Raw genomic sequence first — 18,614 nt, forward strand, 5'->3', positions numbered from 1 at the left:
CTGCCCTCTAGTTTTTCCCTAGAGGACTAGTCCATTTAAAGGGGGAAGGGGGGGTTGCTAAGAGCCCTGTGTCTCAAACTCATGTGTGGTGAGAGTAAGTTTTAGTTAGTTATGTTATGGTTTTCTTTTCTCGTAAAACCAGGGGCAGGGGTCTTTACATTTTACGTTTTCGTATGATTTAAAGTGTTATTCCCTGGTGCAAGTCAGTTTGTGGGCTACACGTGGTCTCTGTGGCTGGAAATTGTTAAGGGAAAGCACTCAGGAAATGTGTTGTACACTAGGGTTCGATGTACTAGCATAGAGTAATGCGTGAATAAGACCATGTGCTCTACACAACTGCTTTATTAGGATAAGATAAATTAATTACCTAAAATGATATAAGCATAAACACTTGACTGCGGTCAAGGGTGTGCTAACCAATAGAATACAGCTGAAGTATTTATCCAAGTGGGAAAAACAGACAAAAAGACTTTGAGTTTTCAAAGAAAACGGAAAAAAAACCACCCGTGTCCTTCATGACAATCTACAAAAGTAGGTTTCATTTTAAAGTTCATTGCTGAAAAAGTTAAGCTTCAGAAACGTAAACAATGTAAAGTTTGGACCATTCAGTGATGTTAGTTTTGAAACGCCCCTAATACTAATTTCTACAAATTCTTCTTTGATTCTTCTTTGATATTTAGTTACTATGTAGTCAATTACGTGATCTAAAATGAAGGCATCGGTAGAAATCGAGATTTCCTGGAATTGTATCATAACTTGGAATCTTTGCTGCCCAGGAAAAAGTTCTTATTGTAGACGCTCCTTTTTGCAACGCCTTAGCTTTCTTCACTTATCATAGCCTATAAAAGTGCGACGTACACCGTAAGCATAAAAAAAGAAGGTAGTTGAAGCCACACCGCTACCTTTGCTACGAACCCGTCCTATTGTGGAAACAGAGTAATCAGGTTCTTTTCTCCCTGTACTTCTTTCGATCGTTCGGCGTTAAAACCTGGAATAGGGTCCTGAAATTTAGTTACCAGTTTACATCATATTTATAAAAGGAAGCTCTTGAAACATGATTTTGGGAGTCTCTAACCTATAATAACCTGTTGGGCCAAAACAATTCCACTTTTTTGTAGTCTGATGCCTTTTCTCTTAAACTTGCAGACTTGACGTGAACAAATTCCGATATTTGACCTATGTTAGGCGAGGATTTGGTGAGATACTTCATCCTCGGAGTTTTTCCTTTTTCTTTATAGCGTATCTTTATCCTTTTCTGTCTTCCATATTTCAATTCACAAATTGTAAATGTTGTACTCAAAACCGAAAATTGCAAAAGCTCCTCACCAAGAATTAGGTTCAACCAAGCTTGAACCTCATTCTTGGTGAGGTGAGACCAGTGCGGGCAAAAGCAGCGGCTGTTTTTGCCTGCACTGGTCTCCCCTAAGGGTAAATAAAATGTAAAATGATCATTGCTCAAATAGTCAATCTCAAGTTCCTTCTTAAACAATCAATATTAGTTTGAAATTTTACCATAATTAAAAAACAATTGCCAAAAAGCACCTCAGTGGTTTGTGTAAGGTATTATATTGAAGATATTTACCTGCTACAAGAACAAGGTAATCTCTGTCTCGCATTCTTTTACTCTTGTCTTGATTTTAGAAAGGACGTCGTCCTCGCTTGTTTCCATACCATAAATCAAGGAAAGTCAAGACCCTGTATTTCCCTCCCCACCTCAGCGTAATAATCTGGAAGGGCTAATGACTTTTTCTTGTCCATTGTGCCTCTGAAATCACCTTAAAGGCCTTTAAAAAATGCGTAAATATTGAATGGATTAAAGAGGCAAATTAGTATATTTAGACTTATTGTTACATTTAGGCAAAAAAGAGAAAAGAGCTAATATCTCCGCTGGGCAATTTACACTTAATTCAGGAAAGTTGTTTTTTTGCTTGTTAAAAATGCAGCGCCAAGTTTAAGTTGGTAGGATATCAGTTACGTTCCATATTCCTATTCACAACTGATAAACGACAAATTTATGGGTTTGCAGCTCGAACTGAGTGTTTATTGCCGTCCGTGTCAGCGCAGAAATATAAGCTCAAGTAAGTAGCTGTATTTTACAAGGGCGATCGAAGCATAGTTTACAACACTCAGAAAAGGCAAACGAGCACCCGCCTGTTACGATAAACCCAAAAAAAGCCACAGGGAAAAATAAGAACGTATTTCCTGACCAAATGCAGCCGCGCCGACCTTCGGTTAAAGATTGAGTGCTGTTCACCAAACTATAACTGTACTAACTAGGCACGCATAATTTAGAGTATAAAAACTTTAACGAGATGCTTGAACGTCCATTAAGCAACAACTCACCTGTTGTTTAGTGGCTGAGATGAATAAATTATCGCTGTCAGACTTCACATACACTACAACAAAAGAGTTTGTTTGTGCCAGGAGGAAATTATTTTCATTTTCGGTCACTGCCACTACAGCTTAGTTCCGCCGAATGACATGACATTTCATCAAAGCCACCTATTTTCTTTTTCTGGATGCATCGGTAATATTGTTTTCAAGCAGAAAGGAGAAAGAGAGAAAAAAAAAAGTCAATAGGGTTTCAGTATTGTTAGTTTAATTCTCAACTAACCTTGCCAGAAACAAATGGCAAACACCGTGAGTCAGATGAATTATAAATAAATTTTGAGGTTGAAAGGACTGAGGTAATTACTTCACTTTGTGTTCGAAGCCTGACTGTCTGCCTGCTGTTATGATTTCACTGATCGGAACAAAATATAGAGCTGAGCCTAACTAGTTTCAATTTCATTCGGTGAGCTGTCAGTCAAATGACTATCAGGTGTTTTGCCTCATGATACTGTTATGATATTACCAGAGTTAATCATATTTTTCGTATGGTGAGCTTGATAGTTTTTGTTTGATTGTTACTGCTTTCGACCGTAACTGACCGAGAAAGACTGCAAACGCTCGATTACTCGTGACAGTGAGTTTAAAAGCTACAAGCAAGTTCTTAAAGGCAGAAGCCCGACTACTTTGGCGGCAAGGTAAGGAAATGGCAAGCGGCCGAGCTATTGAGCCATGACATAAAATAAAAACAACAAAGAGGATAATGGTCTTTAGGTGTTTCTGAGTAAAAAGTTCAGAGCCAGTTTGAGACAATAACTTCATAAAGCTCAGAATTAACATATATTGTACAAATTTACAAGTGAGCGATCTGCAGCTGTTCTTCTGTATTATGTTGGGTCGATTGATGCACTGATCAGTACCCGAACAGACATGAAATTATAGAGCTGAATTTACGGATCAAGTTGCGTTTCTTTGTTTCTTTGAAGTCTTTGCAGTAGTTTTAATCGCGTAAGAAAAGTAAAAATCTGTTACTGCAAGACGTCCTAGAAAGTAACTATACATGATACATGAAAGCCTTATAGATTCTGAGCCATTCGTTTTACGATGCCACGTCGATAAGCTACAGCGATGTGATGACAAGTTTAGTGTAAACATTCATCGACTCGCTTTCGAAAGGCACAACTGAAAGGAATAGCATTAAAGGATACTTGCTGCCAAGCAAAAGTTTATAAAATTGAATAACTTCCCTTACAGTCTTTCCTCATTTCGAGGGCTCAGATGAGTGAGCATCCTTTCCTTCATGTCTTTGATGTTTTTACATCCTTTAATCGGAATGCTCAAATTCTGCATTGAATCGATAACCTCGGCGATGTCATCTGCCTCATTCAATCTTTGTCTGATGGCTTCCATTTTTTTCTTCCAAAATTGAATACACGGCGTAACAGTGAGTTTAAAAGCTAAAAGCAAGTTCTTTAAGGCAGAAGCCCGACTACTTTGGCGGCAATGACATTGCAGCAATGGCAAGCGGCCGAACCATTGAGCCATGACATGAAACAAAAACAACAAAGAGAATAGTGGTCTTTAGATGTTTCCGAGTAAAAAGTTCAGAGCCAGATTGAGGCTCAGAATTAATATATATATTGAACAAATTGACAAGCGAGCGATCTGCAGCTATTCTTCTGTATTATGTTGGGTCGATTGATCCACTGATCAGTACCCGAACAGACATGAAATTATAGAGCTGAATTTAAGGATCAAGTTGCGTTTCTTTGTTTCTTTGAATTCTTTGCAGTAGTTTTAATCGCGCAAGAAAAATAAAACTCTGTCACTGCAAGATGTCTTAGAAAGTAACTATACATGATACATGAAACCCTCATAGATTCTGAGCCATTCGTTTTACGACGCCACGTCGATAAGCTACTGCGATGTGATGATAAGTTTAGTATAAACATTCATCGAATCGCTTTCGAAAGGCACATATGAAAGGAATAGCATTAAAGGATACTTGCAGCCAAGTTTAAGTTTGTAAAATTAAATAATTGCCCTGACAGTCTTACCTCATTTTGAGAGCTCAGATGAGTGAGCATCCTTTCTTTCACGTCCTCGATGTTTTTCCATCCTTTAATTGGAATGCTCAAATTCGGCATTGAATCGATAACCTCGGCGATGTCATCTGCCTCATTCAATCTTTGTCTGATGGCTTCCATTGTTTTCTTCCAAAATTGAATACACGGCGCCCAGTAGAGAATGGATTTTCAACTTTTGGGATTGTTTAGCAAGACCTACTTTCCTAGAATTATCATGTGTTGACTTACGGTAACCAAGTTTTCATGTCATGTTTACGTTCAATGCAAAGCGACCTATGAAGCAGCGAATTCGCTTTAGAAACTGATGAAATAAAATATTTGGCGCGAGTCAACCATGAATCCCTTGTTGAAAACCGCACACGTTCGAAAGTTGTTAGAATTCTCTTCTAAACATGGACGGAAAAGCAAACTCGGAGGGAGAACATTTTACGATGATTTTGTTTTCTAGGAAATCGCTTCTGGTTGCCATTAGTGTCGCAGATTTTATCATTTCATTGGCTGGCAGCTCGTGGTGATGACAGACATGTCTTTCAACCGTGACATACAAACAATCTTTGCTCGTCTTGAACGCAAGAATTATCTAATTTTCGCTCTTGCATTACGGATTGAAGTGTTGTCACATCGTGCCAATCAATTTACCAGCATTTTGAAATATTGATACATAATGCAAAACGACTACTAGTTAAGAAACCACGAATGTGTAATGACAGAGACTTCCTTTATTCCCAGAAAAACCATCACAGTTTTCTCAGAATTAGTCACATATGAAATCTCTTATTTTGTATTTATTTAAGCAAGGAGCAATGATCTTTGCATTTAAACCTTTTCTATTACCTCCAAGAGTAAAATAATGTGAGATACAGTTTAGTCAAGTTAACTGTTTAATATGTGAAAATGACGCTTACATGAAGGCTGCAGCCTGATGATTCGTGCTAACAACTGATTCTTTTGAACGACCGTGACGCGGTATGCGTATTATGCTATTTGCAAACTAAATTGCTGTCTGTTGTACTTATTTCATAAATGCATCATACAGGCACTTTTTAAGCGTTTAATGGGATTCTCACGATGGATTCACCGTTAAATTTCAGAGTGCCAACTGTCTGAGAAGAGTATTATGGTCTGTTAACAGATCAGGTGTACAGTTTTGTGGCCATGAAAAGGATTTGTTAGTGGCATAGCGACTTTGAATCACCCGTTGAGCACCTCTATGGGCTGGTAAATGGATAACTAGAATTTGAGGAATGCAACATTACGAGTGGTTTTAAAGGAAGTAAATTGCATTGGGTATTAGCTAACGCCATTTGAAAAGATACACTACTGTTGACGTGACTTCTCGAGAATTTTGTCAAAAACGCATGATGTCTACGGGGCTGGAGAAAGTGGATACCATACACGATATAGCAAAAGCTTACGAATTATTTAAATCTTTCGGTCTTTCAACGACAGGCTTGAATTCACTAGATGAGATGAAGAACAAACTTCGCGAACATTTAAAAGGGTTGGAAAGGACTTCGTCGCGAAAGATTGGAGAGGTACGTGATCACAGTGACGCTTTTTTATTTCAGACATCACAGATGTTTGTGCAGAATATGGTAAATTATCCGACTATATGTAAATCTAGGCTGTTGGAGTAAACAGTGTTTCGCTTGTTATGCTGCTTTAAAGCAAATTTATCCATTTTTATTCGTGCGTAATATTAAGAATGGTTTAAGATCATAATGATGTAAAATTCAAACGAAATATCAACACTGAACACAACTCACGGAAGTCTAAACGGACAATCGTAGCTTCTGCATGGAATCATTACGATCATTGACCAATAAATATGTGCAGTCAACTCGTAAATACCAAAATGGCTGCTTATTGAACGACTGGGGGCCATCATCCACACGAATATCAAAGCACCTATGCTTAGGTATCATTTTTCGAAATTATATTTAGCCTTTTACTCCTTTAAGTCTTTGTGAACTGTTAGATAGCGAGATAAATTCACAAAACATTACCATGAAATACGTGATCAAGAATAAGGTAACGCAGGAATAAATCGATACCGCTATACCCAGTGCTTGTTTCGTTTGGTTCTCCCAGACTGTAGATCGATAGCTTTATTTTCATTTTTATTCAACAGTTAAGACCTATTGGCTCGTAGCAATAGTAAAGATTTCAGTCCTTTTTTAAAGCTCTGAGGTCTTCGTATCCTCGGAAAGAATATTCATACAACTGCAAAATTACCTGATCGAAAAGGGCATCCCCTCTCCTCATAAGAGTTTTGTAAATAAATAAATAAATAAGAATTTTTTTCAAACTTATCATTGTGGATTGAGAATGTGGTCGAAGTAATATTTATGTGTTCCATCGAATTTTTAGAAGAATTGCTTGCGGGTCATGGGGGACTGGTGCTTACTCGCAGAGAGGTAGCCCGGCTAGTCCAAAGCACAAAAAGAGTGACTTCTATTTAAAGCGTTAAACAACAGCTAAGCATTTGCAATGGGTTTCTCTAAAAAAAAGAAACCTCATCAAACATGCCACATTTAGCGCTGATTTACAATATTGAAGCTCTCGAGGTGTTCAAAATTAGCAGTGTTATTAGTCGTGAACTCAGGCGGCCTCCTATGGGAAAAACAGTTTTGCAACGTTATCTGTGTTCACTTGGATCATATGTATTTAGTGCTAACTACCTTCAACAATTTTGATTGAGATCTTTTTACTTGCAGACACATGAAGTTATCTCCGATGCTGGTAAATCGGACGCTGAGAAACGTAGAAAGTTACTCGATCTTTACAAAAGAACTGAGCAGTTCATGAATCAGTTTGAGGAGGATTTTTTGGAAATACTTCAGAAAAGCTTCGAAGACCTGAACAAATCTTTGCAAGAGAGAAAGAAGAATGTTGAACCAAGTGATCAGTATGTTGTTCTTGTTGCAGGTGTGTGTTTTTCTGTCATCAGTTAAAGAGACATCAGTCTCATCATGATTATAACTACTTTATTGGCCTAGACTTGGGATGCAGTCACAATCGTTGTGGACGCCATCTTAATTCACTCTCCTTTGCATTTCTGTAATCGTTAAAAGAGAATATTATATCATTATCTATTCTAAATTATTATATGTTTCTCTGCAAGAGAGGGCAATATCCACAAATTTCTAGGGTAGCCTGGCTTTTTTTTTGTTTTTTATCATGCTCTAACACTAAGCCACTAATTTGATGAGCCAGTTCAAAGTGACTTAAATCTTGTTCGTAAGTAATGTTTTTTGATCTTGCTTTGACGTGTTCCAGGCTTCGATTATGCTTGGTCATTGACTTCTATTTTATGATTCCTCTCTTGATTAGGTGAGACTAGCGCTGGAAAAAGCAGTGTAATTAATCTCATCTTGGGAGAAGACCTTCTTCCCTCTACATTATTAAGCACCACGTCCACAATTTGCGAGCTGAAATACGCAGAAAAGCCGATGGTTGGTGTACACTACAAGCCTAATGGAACAAAAACTCCTGAACCAGCATTTCATGAATTGAATGATGGAAGTAAAACCTACAAAGAACAAATAGAAAAGTTTGTGCACGTCAAAGAAGATCGAGAGAAAGCACCTTACGAGAAAATTGAACTGTTCTTTCCGCACCCTTTGTTTAAGGTACAAACGAAGTTGATAGATCAAGCGAAAAAGTTATGACCAAATTTCGGTATAAAGAAATTCAGGATCAAAAGTAAACCTTTGCACGTAGCTCTATGGAATAAACTATGAAGTTAGATTATGAAGATTGAAACTGCTTATTTCTAAAAAACTTTCGCGGCGTGTGAGGCGTAGATAATTTCAGTGAAAAGGACTAGTAAATGCTTGTTCCAAACTCCATGGTTTCTTTGGTTTCAATGCATTAAGATAAAGGTGCGAGAGCCTTGGTAAGTTAATGGCTTACCATGACGAATGGTTGAAAAAAAAAGCTTTTGAGAAACGATGGTCATGGTAATTAATATTTCAATGAAATCATCTACAAAAATAACCCACGGAACTTGTAAAAAGTAATTGGACAGCGAATCTCATTACGGATTCATGTTTCAATTTCAGGAGAATGTAATGATCGTTGACAGCCCTGGTGTAGGAGAAAGCGATGTCATGAGTAGTTTTGTTCTCAACTACCTGCCGCGGGCCTTTTGTTTCATGTACGTTCTCTGTGCGTCGAATGCTGGAGGAATTCAGCCCGACAGGGTAAGGACAAGGAACACTGGGTATTACAAACTTAGTCAGAACTCTAACAAAATTCTCGAACGTGACTGGTTATCATCAGCCCGATTTGAGCATTAATAGGACGGTGTACGCGTCATGCTTGTAATTGGACAGTGTAATAGAACAGTTAAAGGGACAGTTAACACGTCATGCCAGTGTAACTGGACAGAATAGGGCGCTGGGTTACCCGTTGCTTTTTTTATGAAAGCAGATAACTGACGTCTAGTTTCTTTCTCAAATTCTGTCATAGTTTTGATTAATTGTTAACAAGTCTTCGTGTCGTCCAATTCTGTCCGTAATCATACTCGTTTTTTATTAATTCATATGATTACAGATCGAAATTGGACTCCACTCGGTCCTATTATCATTAATAATCAGTTTAGAGGAAGTTCATTAAAAGTGGGCTTCACATCCACAGGAGAATGACACCTAAGAATGAAGTACTGTTTTCATCATTGCTTTCAGTGATTCCTTAAAAATATCAGTTGTGCTAAATCTCAGTTTCAGCTTCGAGCAATGTTTTAAAATGAAAAAGAGATGATAGAAATGGTCTTCACCATGCTCATTTGTTTGGTGAGATGCTTCTTTCCCACTTGATTGTACTTATGTGGAACCAACGCTGGACCAACCCGTCACCAAGGTTCCATATTTTATCAACTCTTTAATGTCATACAGAGTCAAAATCAATTCAAACTGATGTCTTTTCTTTCCAGAGGAGTAAAACATCCTTATCAGTCACATTTTCAAAATATATTTTAGACAAGAATGTGTCGCTAGACACTGTGCGGCTCTTCGGTTCCCTTACTTTATATATGTGACCCTCCACGGGATTTCAGGGAATAAGGTGAACGCACACTCACGGTACACTAGTACGCTAAAGAAAAGAACGAGCTTTTAACACACTAGCTGCGTGTAAGTTACTTTCCTCATTAACTTCGCAGGCACTGTCTTGCCTCGCACAGTAGAAACAAAGGAACGTGTTAACATCTAGCTTACAACTTTGCACGATGTAACACGGTGACCGTGCCAATTTTATAGCACGCTTCTTAAAGTTAAAGTTGCTTTCGATTTGTAAGTCCTAAGCTTTAAGGCTTTTTTAGCTCACCGATACGCCCGGCCGATATACGATACACAGTATTCAGAGCAAGTTATTCGCCAAACATAAAGGAAGATCTCGAGTTGTTGTCCATCATTTAAAACTGTCTTTAAGTTTCTTCCTTCATTTTCGAATTCCACATTTTCTTAAAACAGCTTGCAAAACACGGGCCGAACGAGCAAAGTCCTCTGCTCTTGAAATCATGCATGATTTTTGAACGTAGCAAGCACAAGCTTTTAAAATAATAAGAGCGAACCTACATGATGCAAAGCAAATGGCTAAAGGGTAAACTGTGCTCTCACCGTATCATCAAAACTGGCAACACAATTTGCTGATTGGTTTTTGATAGATTGCAAATACACATTCTTCTTCACAAAAATTATGAAGTATTACTTGGGAAGAAGGGGAAGGGTCAGCATACATGTACATGGGAATAACCCTTTTATGATCCATCAAATATTTTGGCGTGCGCGCGATTGGTCTAAACACACCACGTGACCGAATATCCTCCAACTAAAACTGGGTGACATTCAAGCAATATCCCTCGATTTTCAAACCTTACTTCAATTACGGTAAGTCTTAGTTTCAAATGAAATTGGAGACGAGAGAGGGTTTTGTGGTGGTTACAGAAGAAGGGAGACTTTTTTGTTCATTTAGTCGTATTAGAGAACACTTAAAAGAAAACATCCCAAGCTGTTCGTAAAATTTTTTCCACACACGTTGCAAAATATTTGAAGGATAATAAACACAATAGCCTCTATTATGCGCTAAAACATGCACTTATGTTTGTACTTGGACATAATCTGTTCCTCGAAGCTCACAATTTTCCTCGAGCTTCGCTCTCGGAGAACTGTTCGCATCTTGGAACAAATAATGTCCGCGGACAAATATCCGTGCATATTTTTGCACCACATAGAGGCTATTGTTTATATAGCGTAAACAAAGGTATTTTACCGAAATATCCCATCAGCAATTGGCTCTATATTTGCGAGCGCAGGATTGCTGAAACATTTCTTGTCAGACCTTATTTTCCACGCGTAGGTGTAAGAAGTAATTAACTAAGAGTTGAATAGAAGTTTGTCAGTTTCCTTAGATCTTACTTGATTTTTCTTTTGTCTTTTAAGTTAGGAAAGCTACTCACGAGCGCTCAAAATCTGAGGAAAAGTGCCAACTTGGATTTGTCACTATCAGCTGCCTGTACGCTGTTTGTCTGCAACAAATGGGATTTGGTTGAGAACAATGAACGCGAAGAGGTGAAAAGGGATACGGTCGGAAAGCTTACAAGAATACTTGGTAACCTGGATCCGAAATCGCAGATTGTCTATTTGTCATGCAAAACCGCGCAGTTAGCTCAGACCTATGGGGTAGTGACAGAGGATTTCAGCAACCTAATAACAGGGATAAGTAATCTCGTAGTCTCGTCCATGAAGAATAATCTGCAGATGAATACCAGGTAGGTGGACTTCTAATAATTCTAAGTTGAAGCCTTGAATAAATTGTATCAAATACACAACAAAGACAAAACCTTCAGATGGAAGTTAAAGCTCGATTACAAAGTTGACTTGGAATAAAGATGTCACTAAGGTGACATCAATTAAGGTAGGATGCAGATGATTACATGAAAGTAACTGTAACAGCTCTAATGATTATTCATTTAATAGCACTGTGCTATAAAATGACAACAGAGTTTATGTTGATGGGCATAAAAATGTTTTGAGCCCGACTCAGACTCATTTCAGCCCGAGCTGTTTTGACTATTACGATTCACGCGGTCGAACGAAATTGCTAACAATAAAGAGAAAGGTCGTCCAGCGAGATCTGTAAAACGTAAAAAATATAGTAACTCAGCTCAACGAAATCTGTAAAACCTCAAAATATGGTAAATTAGCTTCCAAATGTATGTAAAATATAGCCAAATGGCAGCCAAACATATACGCAAAAATCAACTCAACGTGAATTAAAATCGCTTATGCGGTGCAATATAACATCATATCGATTGGTTGGGAATGTTTTCATGGTCAATTTTGAGACTTTGAAGCCTTTTTTTTCCCTCTTGAGTACTCTTCATTGTCTGCAGAGGTGCATCCATTAAGGATGGAAGGAAAGCAAGGAAAACCACCTTGATAATTTTTAGCGTACGGCCCGATGAAAGATTCCATTTTGAATTCTTTTGATAACTCATTTACTTATGCAAACATTCCCACCTTTGTCCCACACCTTAGATAAATGAACAAAAGATATAGTGAAATTACACAACTATGCGGACAAAATCTTGTAAGAGGAGTAGGGGATTGTCCAAAAGTTACGCAGCTTTATTTTTCTTCGATGAAAATACAGCATTAAGTAAAGCTGACGAGGAAATTACAATTTTTTCTTGCCTGTGCTAGAAGCTCCTCTTGAAAGAAACGGACGACTAAAAATGTCCAAACACGCACTTTTCAGTACGGCTTAGCAATCCGACGTGTAAGATGTCAAACTGTGTTGTTTCTATGCTTAAATAATGCTGCAAGAAGACAGTGCGAACGTAGCAATGGCCTCTCGATCGTAAATAGCTGATTTCATCGTACGATTGTTTAGTTCTCACTTTTTATTGATTTATTTCAGCTGTGGGGATTATCAGTTTTGAAATAGAAAAATGCTTTTGGATACTTTTGGTCATGAAAAAATATATATTTTGCTTTTTTGTCTCTGACTGAGGAATCAGGTAAAAGAAACGGTATGCATCACACTTGTTGTGAGGTGCAATTAATACCCAGGAAACTTTTGCTTTTCAATTAAAATTCCAAGAAATTAAAATTTTTGCATTGATTGTCATTTCAATTGTTTAGCAGTTGTAGTTATGACATAAAAAAATTTTTATATTATTATTTATCAGATGGCTAGAGGATCTTCTCGATCGCATGTCTCGTCAAGTCAGCATAAAACTGAAGTCGGCAAAAATGTCTCATCAGGAAACAGAAGAAAAAATCAAGAGAGTGTTAAGACGCATGGAGGAGCTACAGAATTCTCAGAAACGTATATTTGACGAACTTAGTGAGCATCAGTCGAAAATATTTGAAGACATCCTCGAGAAGCTGGCTTTGTACTTTAAATCGGAGAAAACTATCTCGAGCTTCTGCAAATGGTCCAAAGATGAAGTACCCAAACCCCTTGAAACATGGCGGGATACAAAGAATGAGGTGTTAAAGTACGTCTCAGAGAGAACACACCAATTTGTCGAGCAATGGGAAAACGAAGAGAACGAATTTGACAGAGCTCGAGTGTCATTGATCCAACATTGTTGCAAAAAGTATGATATAATGGAGGAAGAAATGCGCGAAGTAGCAGAAGATTTTTTTTTCGTGGACGAGGTGGACGGCGACCTTCCACAGGACGAAGGTGGAGAAAATTTGAAACGATCTAGAGTAAGAGGAAGATTGCCAACAAGTACTGCTCCGCCATGGCTTCGGCAAGGATTGGCATCAGTGGTGATAGGGTCTCCACTTAGCATGCTCGGAACCAAACTTAAAAAGAAGCTCCACTACAAACCCAAACTGGACAGTTTCCGCGATTACCCATGTGCCTACATGTCAAAGCGATCACGGAAATGCCTCAAAGTTATTTCTACTCGAGACCGCTTGCTTCCGTTCATCAGTAAACAACTTGAAGACGCCGTATTGTACCTAAGACGGATCAAGGAGAAGATTCCAAAGCTGAGGGAAGGTGACGAGCTGATCTATCAACGGCTACTTGAAGACGAGAGGGGCAGTACTGAGATTCGGAAGATCTACGAGCCTTTAAACAACGAACTGGAATTTCTGAGACGCAATGTAACCGTGTACACTCTGCGAGAGATCAGGCAGTCGGATTTCGCAAGAGAAGAGTTAAAGTACGATGTTGAAAATTTAGATTTTTCCATTGGAGGAGGCAGCTTCTCCACAGTGTTTAGAGGCATTCTTCATCGCAAAGGATCGCCAGAGATTATGGTTGCAATCAAGATGTACAGTAACCCGCTTACCAGTAACAACGTGTGGCATTTTGTAGACGAGGAACGTGCTTTAAGGTATGAATACCCAAAGACCATTTTCTCTGATACAGTTGTGTTCTTTTGACAGATCAAATGTCGTGCGTGGTGTCCTGTATCAGATTTTGCATGGTACCTAGAGCCGGAAATGCCATAACTTGTTACCCATGCGATTAAAAAACGATTGTGTCCCTGCTGCCTAGAAGTTTAATAGCAAATGAGGCTTTTATCTTTGTCTTAGAAAACTGCGCCATCCAAACATTGTCGGTTTTTACGGAACCAATTTGCACCACAGCCCCAACGGCACTAAAGTGATGATCGTCCTCGAGCTTTGTAGTTGCTCTCTGAGAGATCGAGTACTTTCCCATCCAGAGGATTCACCCGCTCGATCGTCGAACGGCACAGTCAAAAAGAAAGTCTTATCCTGGGTGCAACATATCCTGGAGGCTTTGCAATATATCCATTCAGAAGGATTTGTTCATCGAGATTTAAAGCTGGAAAATGTGCTGGTAAATGTGTATTGAAGTTGTACTCAATTTTTCAGTAACCAATTGACATGTTTGGGGCGATTTCCCTTCCTCAAAGAAGCATAGCCTTTTTAACCCCTCCCCCCCTTCCCCCTCCCCTATCATTTTTTCGGAAAGAATGCAGCCTTCAGATGCACTACATGCCTTGATCTATAGTTGTTCAAGAGTGGGTTCGGGGAGGAGGGTGGGGGGGGGGGCTTTTTGGTTTCTAGTGACTGCAAATGATGTCTTGGTGATGAAATTTGTATGCCTCAAATTAAGGAAATCAACCACCCGTTTCCCTAATCTCATGCAGAAGATTGCGTGCCATGTAAAAAAGATACTGCAACTTTATTTTAAATCAATGACAGATATTTTGGGCCGAAACTGATTAACAAGAAGTCTAAACCTTTGTCGTGACATTTGGTGTTCGAAACCATGAAACATGATCTTGCAATCAACCAAAAAAACAGCAACGTCACACTAAGCCATTTATAGTTTCCCCTGTTCATTACAATTTTTGTGACTAAGTTTAACTTTTTTCTCATTATAGCTGACGCAAGGCGAGAAAGTGAAACTTGCAGATGTGGGAGTAGCTAACCATGAAAAAGAAATAACTGGAACAATGATCGGAACCTCTCTGTACCTGGCCCCTGAAGTGTTTGAGGGTCGAGTCTACAACAGCAAAGCTGACATATATAGTTTCGGCTTTGTACTTTGGGAAATATGGTATGGTGAGCAAACCTTTCAAACGGCCATGACAACCTGCGGAGTGTATCAGCTCGAAAAGATGAGACAGGGCTGCCGACCTGCCCACATCGAAGGCACGAACCATCCATGGGAAATATGGGAGCATGTCATGACTAATTGCTGGAATGAAGATCCACGTGCCAGACCGACAGCAAAGAAAGCGCTGGAAAGTTTTAAGGCGTTGCAGGAGGCTGAGATTCAACCCAAACTGAAACCAGTACCGCCACCGAGGTCACCTTCGACACGGCCACTTTCACAAAGCAAAACGCCTCCTCCAACAAAGCCTAAGCCAGCTAGAAGACCAAAAAGGCAAGGTGGAGCGTCTGTTTTTTACCACAAAAAAGTAGAGGCGGAGAGTGTTGACTTTGAATTAAAAGAAAAGAAGTAATGTGGAGCGGACTGAAAAGAACAATCGCTCTATATCTTAGTATTCGTTCGACTATATTTAATTTAGGAAGAGGAGGTCACAGAAATTAGAGATGTAACCAAATTTTACTCAAAGCTCCTCATGAGCTCCAGTGTATACTAATCATTTTTGAATAGCAGTTCGTGGGCGGCGTGGATTACAGATAGTTCCCAAAGGTATATCTATTTATAACTCGGAAACCGTTTCTTGAATCGATTGAAGAGAAGCTATACAAATTTTTTTTATTCCACTAGGACGTCATTTTGGATTTTTAGGGTATCGGAGCGGCCAAAATATGCCAATGAATTACTCTGTAGATCAGGGTCAAAAATACGGTCAGAGAGTGGGTTCAGTAAACGATCCGAACTGTGATTTTGTTTTCCGTGTTTTTAGGCTTTTCTTCTTGGAAAAATAGATGTTCGGCGCAGCAGATGTTATTTCATTGTGAATACATGAAACTCATAGGTGAACTGCTAACCATGTGAACTATGTGAACTATAAGAACTGTGAAATGCGAGGATCGCCTTCATATTTACAGATGTTATTGTTGGTTATGGTTTCGTTTGTATTGTTTCCGCCTCTCACTTATGCCTTCTGGGTCGGAAAAAATACAACGCAACTCACAAAATATCCGCACGTATTATATTTTATGTGATAAAACAAGGTGTATCATCCCAAAGTAAATCAAGTTAGTCTAACTTGCCATCATCGATCAGTGCAATGTCTTTGACTGTACAAAGAATGAATTATAAACGTGTTATATCTAAGAAATAGTCCGTATACTGCAATGCGACTGAAATTCAGTGCTGTTATGGCGAAAGGGCGTCGAGCCGATGCAGCAAGGAACCCCTGTAACTAGACTTCGTAGGGAGACTTGGAATAAAGTTCACAATTCCGTATATCTAGTAAAATCTCGGTCTTAAATTTTAGTCATTCGGCTAGGAACAAGAGTACTGAAAGACGAGCCTATTTTAAATAAGTTTGTTGGTATGAAGCAGGATTAACTAGTGTCATCGAGTGACATTCACTCTCAAACTTTATCATTACATTAAGCAGCTATAGCGAACAATAAGTGGCTAAAATCCAGTAATAAAACTTTTAAACTAACAATGATGATTTATGTTCATCCCGATCAGGAAATCTCTCTCCATACTGCATCCTAAATCGTCAATTATTTCTTATTACTCACGAAGTGATTCAGTTTCTGCTTTAGGTGCAGTCACGGGCGCGGTAAGGGTTTCAAAACTACTCACACATATCATGAGTTGACAAAACAGAACGAACGCGTTGAAGTACTCTAAGTTTTCTAAAAGCTATACTTGATATAAGGTCATGGTTAAAAAGTTGAAACCTTACAAACACATCGCTTTCCTTCATCATTAGTATTCGAAAAGGGACAATTATTGTGGTTAGGGTGCTGCCTTAGAAATTTAATTTCTGAGAATATAGTCTGGTCGCAAACATCGCTGAGTGTAAATGTTCTTGGTGTGACAGAGAGGGAGAATTTCGCTGGTGACTGATAACTGTCTCATATAAACTCGTTGGGTCGGGAAATGAGAATATGACATGAGCAATAATTGTGCACTCATTGTAATGCTTTCATTTAAAAGCTTGAAAGTGGAAGTCATTTCATCGTTTTCAAAAACTTAAGCAAAAGTGTTGCACTGATTGATGAAATATTACTATAAAAACCAAAATACTGCGTTAATGTGCCCTTCACTGGTGCTTGCGTCACTTCCCTGATCTTCCAGAAGCACATGGGCGGCCGTCACCTCTAAAACTACAAGGATGTCGAATAGGTCAGCAAATACAAAGCTGGTCTAAGGATCGGCTGCGGGGTAGCATAGCTAATAAAGGAATGACGTGGCCAAATTATAGACGGTGTAGTTTTCCTTCATGAAACAGAGCACCCTAAACATGAATAGTTTAGCCAAAGGATAAACGGTCTAGTTGTGTATGTGATTTAGGTTGGAGAATTTGGAATAAGATCAACCAATAATCCCCTAGTTACTATTTTTCTTTACTCTCATTAATTGTTTGCTTGATATCGTACTGATAATGTTAGGAGAAATTCTGTTTGGGTCACCAGTGGGACCAAAAGGGTTAAAATGGGGGATTTCATTATATTGTAATGATTAAAATTTTCTTATGTTCTCAAATGTAACAAAAACACGTGATGAGAATCTGACGTTGTGAAACAATGGAAAAACCCGTTGCTGATAGCTTATGCCTGTAATGTTTACATGTTCATGGGAAATGCTTTTCTTTGAAAGTGAGGATATAGAAGTTTTCAAAGCTGATAGAAATAAGCTGTTTGCAGGTAATGAAAAACAAATCGACACTCATACCTTATGCTTGTCATGCTTCACTCAAACATGTCAGTTTTGTGTACCTACCATTGTGTAGGTGTCTTTAAAAAGACTTTTTGGTGTGGTTGTTAGGAATTCCTAGGAATTCCAACTCAGAGAACCAATGACTTTCCCTGAAAAGCTGTAAATCTAAAAAATTCCTAGGAATTTCTGGGAATTTTTGAGAATTTTTAGGAATGTTTAAGAATAACTGAGAATTTTAAGCAACAATTTGAGGCTAATGATACAAAATAAATACTTTAAATTAAAAAAAACCCAGCTAAAATTCAAGTATTCAATGAAATTTATTTAGAAGCTTAATTAAGGCTTACATGTAAAATATTTTTGATTAATTATTAACATCAACTTGTGGTAATATTAATATGGAATTTGATTGATTTTTCTTTTCTTGAAAACTTCATATGGATTAATCCTCAATTACAGCTATTCATATAAAATAGTCCTAATCATTCATTAAATTTGGTTTGACAAATCTGTTGATTCTTTTCCATAAAATACAATATCTTAAATTATATTTGAAAACCAAGCACTCTTGGGAGTGAAGGGGTTAATTACAGATAAATAAAATTAAAGTCTTGTTGTAAATGTAACAATAAATTACAGTGAAGTTATCCTAAGCTGCAAACTTAGCTGCTGTTTGTATTTTTTTCCCTGGGCTCGCAATGAGTTGGCCTTGAATGAGGTTGTCTATAAGAAGCTTGACCATTTTGTATCTGGATTCCACGACATCTGAATTTGAAAAAAAAAAAATTTAAATATATATATTAATGGCTCAGACCAGGCCTTTAAGATAGCTATAGGGAAAAGGGCATTCATTGGATTCTCAAATTGAGAAATCTCTGTTAT

At 38.3% G+C, this 18,614-nt stretch overlaps 1 protein-coding gene and 1 long non-coding RNA gene across 4 annotated transcripts; one reads left to right on the forward strand and one right to left on the reverse strand.

Annotated features, from left to right (window-relative positions):
• Positions 1-335: 335 nt before the first annotated feature.
• On the reverse strand, positions 336-2,474 carry LOC136281524 (uncharacterized). The gene is made up of 3 exons (XR_010717811.1): positions 2,344-2,474; positions 1,583-1,784; positions 336-988 (listed from the first exon to the last, which is right to left on the reverse strand). It is a non-coding gene; the product is annotated as an uncharacterized lncRNA (long non-coding RNA).
• Positions 2,475-2,884: 410 nt separating this feature from the next.
• On the forward strand, positions 2,885-16,498 carry LOC131775128 (uncharacterized). Of its 3 annotated transcripts, none has more exons than XM_059091216.2 (9): positions 2,885-3,026; positions 5,507-5,950; positions 7,133-7,343; positions 7,749-8,047; positions 8,480-8,620; positions 10,859-11,187; positions 12,610-13,776; positions 13,979-14,246; positions 14,797-16,498. In XM_059091216.2, exons 2-9 carry the CDS (start codon positions 5,774-5,776, stop codon positions 15,379-15,381), a joined length of 3,177 nt encoding a protein of 1,058 aa, XP_058947199.2. In that variant the 5' UTR covers positions 2,885-3,026; positions 5,507-5,773; the 3' UTR covers positions 15,382-16,498. The 3 variants fall into 3 exon arrangements, with proteins under 3 accessions (XP_058947199.2, XP_066024045.1, XP_066024044.1); XM_066167948.1 differs by having other exon boundaries at positions 2,892-3,026; positions 5,865-5,950; positions 14,797-16,496; XM_066167947.1 differs by lacking the exon at positions 2,885-3,026 and adding an exon at positions 5,269-5,381.
• Positions 16,499-18,614: the final 2,116 nt, after the last annotated feature.

Source organism: Pocillopora verrucosa, chromosome 6 (genome assembly GCF_036669915.1).
Source record: "Pocillopora verrucosa isolate sample1 chromosome 6, ASM3666991v2, whole genome shotgun sequence".
In the NCBI taxonomy this organism is placed as follows: Eukaryota; Metazoa; Cnidaria; class Anthozoa; order Scleractinia; family Pocilloporidae; genus Pocillopora; species Pocillopora verrucosa.